General features: G+C 36.3%; 1 protein-coding gene across 2 annotated transcripts; it reads left to right on the forward strand.

Moving 5' to 3' along the window:
• The first annotated feature begins 4640 nt into the window (after positions 1–4640).
• LOC127105986 (protein NONRESPONDING TO OXYLIPINS 2, mitochondrial) lies at positions 4641–7930 on the forward strand. Of its 2 annotated transcripts, none has more exons than XM_051043210.1 (3): positions 4641–4859; positions 4944–5062; positions 7676–7930. In XM_051043210.1, the coding sequence occupies exons 1-3, from the start codon at positions 4732–4734 to the stop codon at positions 7693–7695; spliced, it is 267 nt and encodes an 88-aa protein (XP_050899167.1). In that variant the 5' UTR covers positions 4641–4731; the 3' UTR covers positions 7696–7930. The 2 variants fall into 2 exon arrangements, with proteins under 2 accessions (XP_050899167.1, XP_050899166.1); XM_051043209.1 differs by lacking the exon at positions 7676–7930 and adding an exon at positions 7209–7499.
• Positions 7931–11249: the final 3319 nt, after the last annotated feature.

An 11249-nucleotide genomic window follows, 5' to 3' on the forward strand; every position in this document is an offset into this window, starting at 1 on the left:
ATATGCCTCTTTGAGGATTTATAGCAACCGATGATGTTTGGGATGTATTGTTTAATATCTCTACCTATTAAACAATTGAAAGTGTGCTATGACTGGACAACAGATCACAACTATGTTAATTGCTGCAAGTGTGGTAACAAGATGTTAAGGGGATATCCTAACATAGGACAACCTATGTGCCTGTTGGACTTCAAGAAAGTGTTCATGCAGGAGTGGTTCAAGATGTCAGACTCAAAGTCATGGCATCTGATATGGGTGTACATGCTGTGAAGCAAGAGTGTGTGACTACTTGATCAAAGCTATGAAGCAAGATCAAGTGGGTGGTGTCTTAATCAAAGCTGTAAAGCAAGATCAAGAGGGGGTATTCTTGATTGAAACTGTGAAGTAAAATCAAGATTGTATGTCTGTCATTTATATGTAATTCTGTTTTTGTTGGCCTGTAATTTAAAGTGTTGCTTTGGCAACATTTTTGACAAAAAGGGGGAGTAACACTGTGATGCCCCAGGACAACAGATTATGTGATTAAACAGATATTGAAGATCCTCTAATCCAGAGGTTGTGCTGCAGCTGATGTTCTGTTTATGTGTGATGCTGTTAGAAGTTTTTATTTAACTTCTGTATGTTTGCTGATATGTGAAGTTTTATTTAACTTCTATATGTGGTGAGTGTGCTGCTGCTCTGAGTGTATTAGCTAGGTTAATTTCCCTGCTAGATGTGTGTTTTCCGCTGCTGTGAACTCTGTTGTGATGCCAAGATGTTTTAGCCAAAAATTGCCAAAGGGGGAGTTTGTAGATGTTTGATTGGCTGCATTTTATGTTAAAACACTAACTGGACTCTAATGTCTTGACTGATGTCATGACATGCTTTGGAGATGTTTGATTGGCTGCATTGTGTGTTAGAACATCTAACTGTACTCTGATGTCTTGACTAATGTCATGACATACTTGAGTAGTATGCTGCAGGTTTAGCTAATACAGGATTTACTGAATGTCAAACTAGATGTTATGACATTCATTCCTGACAGCAGATACTGAGGTGTAACACAAGTGGTTGTCTGTTATAACTCAGTATTTAATTTCAGTATGTTTATCAAGGGAATAACAGACCTGGCATAAGGCCTACTGTCTGAATGTCAAACTGGATGTTATGAAATTCATCATTGACAGCATATGCTGAATAATAGGCAGGTTGGTTTTCTGCTACAGTTCAGTATGTATCTCAGTCTGTTCTTCAAGAGGATAACAAACCATGGCATAAGGCTCTATGTGTAAATGTCAAATTGGATGTTTTGACATTTATTAATGTAAGCTGATACTGAGGTATGGACTGGTTGGTCCTTTACAGTACAACATTTTGTACAGTCTGTTTTCAGGAGAATAACAGACTTAGCATATGGTCTATGATCTGGACGTCAAACTGAATGTTATGACATTCATTCCTGACAACATATGATACATTGTAGGTTGGTTAGTTTTTCTGTTTTAGCAGTTTTCTCAGGCTATTCTTCAGGAATCCAACAGCTGAGCTAAAATCCAGGAAACTAACAACTAAGCTACAATTAATGAACCTAACAAATAGCCTATTTGTTAGTACCCTAATATGTGGAAATTAGGTTAACTTGCTTGACCTTAATTTCAGGAAATACAAGTACAAGGCCCAAGTGCTGCAATATAAAAGGATGACAATCCTTCATTCAGAACTCGAGGATTTTAGGCGTGAAGTTTTTATTGTTCCATATACTTCACTGTTGTATTTTTGTGTGTATCTTGTATTAGGTGTATCTTGTGAGCCAAGCAATTATCACCTAGATGATTGCAATGGACTAGGGTGTTCATCGAGTTGTAAGTGTTGTGTCACTCTAAGCTTTTAAGCGTGAGTGCTGTGTATCTTGATTAAAGCTGTTAAGCACAATCAGAGTTGTTTGAAGTGTGACTTCACTGTAAACTTTAATATAATTAAAGGTTGTAATCACTGAGGTGATTGAGGGGGAGTGAGTAGGAACTCTGATCTTAGAGTAAGATTGAAATTGCATTGGGTAGGTATTAAGTGATAGGGTTAAATAGTTGGTTTAAGGTCTGAATTAATACTACTAATAATGGATTTCCTCCCTGGCTTGGTAGCCCCCAGACGTAGGTGTGTGTGACACCGAACTGGGTAAACAATTCCTTGTGTTATTTACTGCACTTACTTTTTAAGTTCTGCATAATACTTGTCTGCGCAGAATTGGATGTCATAACATCCCGTGTGACATCGAAAGTCTATTAACTAGAATTTCACTTTCTTTTCAGATCCATCACACATTCCCATCTCAAATGTTTGGAGGGATCCAATTAGCTCATCAACTCTCATATTTGAGATGTCTTGAGATTCTTCTATGGCTGTCACCTTCATAGCAAATCTCTTAGGAAGTGACCTGAGTATTTTCCTTACTAACTTTCCATCTGACATCTTCTCTCCCAGAGCTCCAGAGGCATTGGCAATTTCAAGGATACTCATGTGAAATTCATGAATATTTTCATCTTCTTTCATCCTTAAATTTTCAAACTTGGTGGTGAGCAATTGTAGTCTAGACATCTTCACTCTAGAGGTGCCTTCATGAGTGGTTTTGAGAATATCCCAAGCATCTTTAGCCACCTCACAGTTATTTACCAATCTGAAGATATTCTTGTCTACTCCATTGAATATGGCATTCAATGCTTTAGAATTTCCAAGGGCTAGATCATCCTCCTCCTTGGACCATTGTTCTTTAGGCTTCTTATCAGTTGTGGCTTCTCCTTCCTTGGTAATTACTGGATGTTCCCAGCCTGTTAACACAGTCTTCCAAGCCTTATTATCAAGAGATTTTAGGAAAGCTACCATTCGAGGTTTCCAATAGTCATAGTTAGATCCATCCAAAATTGGTGGCCTGTGAACAGATCCTCCATCTCTCTCCATAGTACCAGAAAGTATTGTCCCTAGATCTCACCCAGAATCAGAGCAGGATGCCTGCTCTGATACCAATTGAAATTCTGGTATCAGATATGAGATGTCGAAGGTAATGTCACGACACTAATATCTGAGTAAAACAAACAGGATAAAGATAAAGAATAGTAACGCAAGAGACACAAGCAATTGTTAACCCAGTTCGGTTCAACTCACCTACGTCTGGGGGCTACCAAGCCAGGAAGGAAATCCACTAAATAGAATCAGTTCAAAGACTCCCAGTACACTCCACAAGTTACAATCTTTTTCACCTAATCTCTACCCGTGTGATTTCTACCTAAGCACTCTTAGATATGAGAACCCACTCACTCTCCCCCAATCACACCTGTGATTTTAAACAACAATTACTTATGAAAAGAAGACACTCTTCAAAAACACACACTTGATCTTACTTAGCAGTTTCAATCAATTAGACACACACTTGATCTTGCTTAACAACTTCAATCAAGTAGACACACACTTGATCTTGCTTAACAGCTTCAATCAAGTAGACACACACTCATGCTTAAAAGCTTTGAGTGACAAATTACAACTCACAAATCAGACCAATTCAATCATCTATGGATGAATTGAATGGCTTACAAGTCACACGACTAAACAAGACACAAACCCTTATTTTCTCTCCGTATTTCGCTCAGTATTAGTTGTGTGTATAATCAGGTTTTTCCATGTTCTATTTATAGAAGCATTTAGCTGGGCTTGGACATCTTGAAAACCGTAAAACTATTTTCCAATTAAATCTTCTCATGACAGTTGATTAGATCTCCTTGGAAAATAAGTAAATCAGGTTGTAATTAATGATTGAATGCGCCTGCAAATCAGATCTTCAATCATACATAGATTGCCATTAAATGCGCAATCACAAAACACATAACATTCACCCTGAATGTTCTGTGTACAGGATGTCATGACATCAGGTCTGACATCCTGGAACAATCCTGCATAATTCCATTTTAAATATCCAGCAGGTACATAATATCAGATGCCATGACATTGTGTATGACATCCTGAAACAATCCTGCATAATTATGTTTTAAAACTCCAGCAGATACACAGATATCTTATGTTAAGACATCACATGCAACATCTTGTGAACACTCTTTATTTTACCAAAATTGTTGTCAACACTTAGAACCTACAAATACTCTAACGACTGACTCCATCAAAAATAAAGAATCTTAAGGAGGAAATGAAAGATTGAAAACGAAAAGATAAACGAAGTAAATCTTACCGAAACTAAATCAAACATAAAACCTAAAAAGTCCCATCAGATCGAAGATCTACTTTCACCTCAATTTTCCCGGATTAAACATCATATTCCATTTTCTTCTTTCCAACCTCGATGTCATCTATTAACAATGAAGATAGTTAAAAACAACAGAAAACAATATCAAGTAGATATCGAAGTGACAAAAGAAGATTTATCTGGATTTCAGGCAGTAAAACTTTTAGGACCATCAACAACGACAAATGGTGTTTGGAAAAAGGACGTAAACAATGTGTTTGATCGACACGACTGTTTTGGACTTCACAAAAATGATTGTTTTAATGGTTTAGAATAGAATGATGCATTAACATAGAAATGACTTTCTTTCCAAAGTAAAATTGGTAGGTATTGTTTTCTTATTATTATAGTAGATAATAGATTACAATAGAAGCGAGTTATTGGGCCGGCCCAATGATAGTTCAGTTTAGGGTTCAAGCTACTACTGGTAGTATCGACTGTGCCATCGGTAACTGTCATCGGCGATGGCTTCCGCGTTCTGCAAATCAGCGGCGAGAGTAGCCTCCAGCTCCTTCGCTAATCGTTCTAGAACCTTCGCTCAGAAACCTTCGGTTCCGCTTCTTTTCTCCTCGCAAGTTCCTCGTGTTTCAAGGTAGAACGACGCATTTCTACTTCAATTTTTTCAGTTTTGCTTATGGAGTTGAATTTTGATGGCGCTGATGTTTTTGTTTTGAAGGATTTTATCGGTTGTTGGAAGTGTTGAATCATTGATGCCTCTTCATAGTGCCATTGCTGATGCTAGACTCACTTCTAATATCGCCTCTGATTCCACTTGCTGGAGCTGGCTTTCTCAAGGTACTTCTTATGCTTAATCTCTTTTTGATAATTGTGACGCCATGGCTATTTTTTTCTTCTGTATTTACATAATATCATATTCAAACCTAAATGTTGTTAGTTTATTGTAGTTATTTCCATTGTCTTGTGCAATTGATGATGATTATGTTGAATTTGAATTCTCTTGAAAGCTCTTTCCATGTTGTTATTGATGCTTAATCAGTTAGCTAAGCAAATTCATAACCAAATGCCCTTCCTACCACCCATATATAAAACAAGAATTGAAATGTTTTTAGAGAGTATTGATAATTTCTTAATATTCTTTTCTCCAAAATATCTATTTCATTTATGAACTCAATTTTGGCGGCGAAACATTGGTTCATTCAATGAATCACAGACACGACACGAGTGTGGAATACGAGTATGGGATATTCGCTACGATGATAGGTTATTCTTTGAAAAATATAGGATACAATACGTATAAGATACATTGGAAAAAAAATTAGACATCAGTTAAATCATTGTCTAACAAAAATCAAACTCAGAACACAAGTTTTAACACTAGTAAATATTAAATCTAAGCTAAGATATTGGAATAGAACCCTTGAAGTTGCATCACTGTCTCTTGATGAGCCAAATTTGGAAGCCGCTCTATTTACCAATAATGGTAAGAGAGGTGATGTCATTGATACTATTCCAATATCCTAGTAATGTCTTAAAAGTTGTTTTCTAAATTTTGTTTTTGTTACAATGGTTTACATGATCTCTAACTCTAATATTTATCTATGCATCTTAAATGTATCATATCTTATATTTTTCTAAAAACATTTTTAATTCTTATTTTGTATATAGTGTAATTCCACAAAAAACATTTAGGACGGTTGTTTTGGATGGCCCGTCGTATGTGCTTTGAGGGAGGTTTGATATACAACGAAGGCTCTGTCTGTGTCGCAAACGAACTTGGTTTCTATTGGTGCTTTATTAGCTTTGCGACTCCCTGATTCATTCCACCATGACTTTGTGATTTATTTGATTTTTTTGGTTTATGTTCTGTTTTTTTAAGGTCAGTTGGCTTGTCAGAAGGGGGTTTATGCAGTTTTTATTAGGTTGTGGAAGGGCTGTTTTGTTTTGCTGCCAGGGTACTGTCTCTTTTTGTTTTGGAGAATTGGTTTCCATTCTGCAGTCAATTTCTAGAAGTGCATAGGAGATTTTCTATTTGTCTTGGTAATGGGTGGTGATTCTTTTTACTTGAAGTAGGGAGTTTAGTTGCAGGTTTTGCTTTTTGTCATAGGATTTCCTTTCTTAAGTTTTAATTTCATGCCTCCATTTCTATAGCTTTGGTTTTATTGAAAGGCTAATTGATAGCTTTATAATCTCAGTACTCTTGGTTGTCTGTTAGCACTTCTTGTGCTTACTTTGAATCTTTATTAATACATTTTGATTATTCAAAGAAAAAAAGTGTTCCAACACCCTCAAAACTTTTCCATGCATCTCCACCAATGACCCACATCTTACTACTCTCTTTGTATTCTTTGCTTTTCCTACCCAAAAGCCTCAAATTTGTATGCATAGATCCTCCAATTCTTTGCTTTTCCTAAGCCAAGATATTCCGATTCCCAGCAAGATGAAGAGCTTCATTGCGATTCTTCACATTCTGGTATATCAGAATTTTTTGTTTTTAAAGAAATTTTTTGGATACTCCTTTGCTACGTATGGAGGATGTAGCGGTACATATCAGATGCGATTCAGCAAAGTTTTTGTGTATCGGTGTTTCATTACCGTGCGTTAGATACTATAAAATTTAAGGTTACCATGTTTGCTACGAAAATTAAAACAACTCAAATATTTGAAGTATAATTTGATTCTTGAAAGTGATAGTTTGTGTTGTTTGGTCCTTCAAAGTGTATGTCTGTACAATTTAATTTCCAAAAGAAACAATTTGATAAACACTGATGTAGATTCCTATTTACCCAGAGCCAACTATATTGCCTCAATGGTATTGACACTAAGTTATTTTACTTACCTGTGTAAAAACTAAAAATACTTGGGTACCAAATTCCTCAATTATAGTTATATCACTTTCAGGCGGGCAACTGATATGGTAATCAGTAACTACCTATTTCTTCTTTATGCTCATCCTGATATCTTCTTTTACTTTGTTGTATAGGACTTGAAAAAACATTGTGACAGACCTGCTGGATCCATTCAAGATGAAAAACTATTTTTTCCTTGGTCTCACTGTATGATGGGAAAATAACTTCACAATTGAAATTTTGGTCACAGTAGTTGTAGTCTGTATTCTGTGCCAACTGCAGACTTGTATTATTCAATTTCCTTATTTGCTTAAAAGTTGATCCATGTAGCCGACCCCGCTTAGTGGGATAAGACTTGTTTGTTGTTGTTGCTACTTGAAAATATACAATCAACATGATAATCACACTCAAATTTTAGCTCTGAAGTCTATCTAAGTTCCAATAAGTTCCAATAGCTTAATCCTAAGAAAGATTAACTTAAGTTTAATAAGTTCCATGTTGGTGTTTATAATTAAGTTTTAAGTTCTTATACTTAATTCCCCCAGATTTTGCTTCCTCTTGCTGATTGTAATCCATATTTTTTCGTTGGTGTGTGTCCTAGACTTTGCAGTTCCCCGGTGATAAAGACTAAAGAATTCAATGATTTCAATCCTTGTTTGGTTGCATTAAAGAGTTAACATTGGTTAACATCTTAAAATTGGCTTATTTCCTTTATGGCTGCCAAATTATCTTGATTCCCATGATTCAGTATCACAAACTCATTTGAAAATTGTATTGTTAGTAATGTAAACCTCCATAAATTTTCAGAACATTATGATTTAAACGCAATGCATTATTCTCAAATTTGATGAATCAATCACACCTTTCACCTCCAAGAGGTCTTTTGAATTTTAGATATTTGTATGCTTTGAAATAGTGATTAGGAAACCTTTTCTTCAACCTTTGGAAAGAGAAAATAAAGATATCTATTAGGCTTGGTTGGGTTATGAGTGTTGCTAGCATTCCTCTTTTGTGAATAAGTAAATTGTTATGCCAGCTCAATTGGTATGTAGGGACATAAGGAGCAAAGGCCCGGATTCAAACCTGCTATATGTTATTTTGTTCACCTTTAAAAGGTGAATTTCAGCCATTAGACTATTTGCCAAAACAAAATTAATTGTTATGTTATCTCTTGACATTGTTATGTTATCTCTTGACATGATTCAAAGACGAACAACACAAGTACCTTGCAAGGAATATTGCAATCGTTTCAATAATCCTCACCAAAATGATGATACCAATCACCGAAAAAACATATCTATAACTGGTTAAAAAACACTCATCACAAGCTTTCATTTGACCAGAACTTTGATCAGCTAGAATAGGACCAACTTTACGTTTGACTGGTTCATGATCATCATCTGGTTTGTGGCGTCTGTGGCCGGCACTAGAATTGGATTTTGTTATGTCTCTTTCTTGTTTTACATCTTTTCTGTATCTTTTGGGGCTACAATATATCCAGAACAAATCACATACTGGTCATGGTTAGACAAATATAAAGCCTCAATCCAGAAATGAACAAATTAATAATCAGATAAGAAAATGAATGTTGCAATTAAGAACAATTAATTTGATAAACCTTGATGGTCCAACGGAGTATATTTTTGGATTTATACTTTTGGACTTTTTTTTTTATAAAATGGGAGTGACTCAGAAAGAGATGCGGTATAAAATGAAATGCATTTGAAAATATTTTTAAATTAAAAGAATATTTTTAATTTTTTAGAAGTGTGTGAGCACCAAAAAAGTAATATCCTTGTTTTTCTAAATAACAAGTTTTGTCAAATTGTAGGCTTCAAAGTTCTCAACTCTAGAGACATAATGGATCTTCATGATTTCTTAATGTATTCTTTAGGTTTCTTAGCCCCTAGCGAAATTATTTAAATCCCATAATTTTTGGAGATGCATCTTCGAACACATCAAATTCTGAATGAATGTTAAACTATCCTAGAGATGCATCTCCATAATAATTTAGAACATTCAATACATCTCACTTAAAAATTATTATACACTTGAATTGAACCAGAGATGCATCTCCGTGAATATTACAGAGATACATCTCCGTAACGTCTCAGAACATAGTCTTTCATGTTATATTTTATTTATTTGTATTCAAATGAAGATTTAAATCATACCATACAATTGAAAATAAAAAATCTACGTACAAACTTCTAGATGGTCCAAAAATGTCATATATAAATAAAATATCAATAATTGTAAAAAAATATCATACAATCGAGACCAATAAAGTAGCAAGACTGTCAAAATAAAATACAGACCATAGTACTACTACTATATACTAAGACACTACTGTGTATGCCTGACTACCTCTCATCTACCTTTTATGCCCCCTCTGCCTCCTCTACCCCCTCAACATCAATCCCCCGTCCTCCGGCATTGTCTCTGATACATTAATGCCCCAATGCCTCTTTCATGATGACATCTAGGACCTTCCTCACATCAGACCCATAAGGAAAGATACCTCTGTCAACGCCTTCCTGTGCAATCTCCACTATGCGGCGACACCTAGGCAATACATCATTAGCATGATATATTTGTGACTGCTCCTCCTCTAGTATCTCCTAATGAGCTAGTCTCAACGAGTCTCTTGGAGCAACCTACACCATGTACGAATGTGACACCTTTAAGAATCATATGATGTACCCTTCGATGTAGCTCTAGTCGCTCTCAGTTATGGTAGCCCGTGCCTCCTCCGGTACCAGATGAATTCCATAATCATCAAACATGTCATCTATCTGTATATGTGTCAAGACCGGAGGAGCAGAGACAACATGGTGTCTGGGAAAGGTCTGAGTGCAGTCGAACTACTGCATGACGCGCTCGGGCAGATGAGGAGCAATGGGACGCGATATGCTGACCAATCATCCAGAGTATAACACTATCTCGTTAAATGATCGCGTCTCACAGTGATTAACATAGTTGTTGAAATGGATGTCCCCAACAACCAAACGACTAAGATAGACTCTGTAAGGCTCGATCGCCTGGTTCCCTCTAAGTGTAATAAAAGCAGTAGCATGAGGCATATCCTCAGTGTAATCAGGTAAACTCCCAACCAGAGATGTGCAGGAAGTGTTGGAGGATCTAATCCTGAAATGAAAAGTTTAGAACACACGAATCATCAGTAATGACTTTGCAAAGATGAAATGAAAATGACAAAGAAACATTCAAAGATCAATGATTATTATCGCCAGTAATCTGACACTGCCTGTGACCTGCTTTGTCTTCCACATACAACCCTCTCTCAGCTTCAAATACACGTAGACCAAATAAGCTGCCCCATAGTTGTACTCATGGATTCGCTCGAAATCCATGAAGTAACGTAGGTAGACAACATTTGTATAGGTGGCACTCTTGTCCACAAAAATCGCAGCGCCAACAAAATAAAGTAGGTATGCTCTCAATGCATACGATCTATGGAGCGCCACCTACTCATCATCACCATCAGCCTGCTGTGCACTCATGATCAAATCCTCATATACCTTCTTCAGGTATACAAATCTAGCATGAGCACCCCTGGTCTTATCCAACTCATCCATCGCCTCCTCTGGATCAACTCTCAGATACTCAACCATCATCTTGAGTGCCCCGTCTCTGGTCATCCTCAAATGATCTAGGAATCTTCCTCTGATCAGAAGATGTAGCAAACACGAGACATCGTCAAGTGTGATAGACATCTCACCATGTAAGAGATAAAATGACGAGGTATCTGAGTGTCATCTCTCCAAGAATGCATTAAACATCATGTTGTTTATCGTAATATAACCTATCATGCATAAGTCCTTCAAGCTAGATAAGGTAAAAAATAATTGAAACCATTCCTCATTCAGCTGAGGCAATGCAATAATCTTCCTCCCGTGGTTAAGAAACTTTTGCGGATCATTCTCCTGAAAAAGATGATAATCAATGTCAGAATTTTGTCAATTAAAATTAACGTAAAAAACGAATAATGAACTCAACTAATGCTACCTCTCCGTCCCAGATATGTCTGGCAGTATGGTCTAGATACAAAGAAAGTAATGACAAATCAACTGGGCCTCATCCAAATGCCTCTAGCTAAGCATCCATAATAGCATCACCCACTGAAGGTGGCATTAGATCAACAACATCAACAGTAT

Source organism: Lathyrus oleraceus, chromosome 7 (assembly GCF_024323335.1).
Source record: "Lathyrus oleraceus cultivar Zhongwan6 chromosome 7, CAAS_Psat_ZW6_1.0, whole genome shotgun sequence".
NCBI classification, from domain to species: domain Eukaryota; kingdom Viridiplantae; phylum Streptophyta; class Magnoliopsida; order Fabales; family Fabaceae; genus Lathyrus; species Lathyrus oleraceus.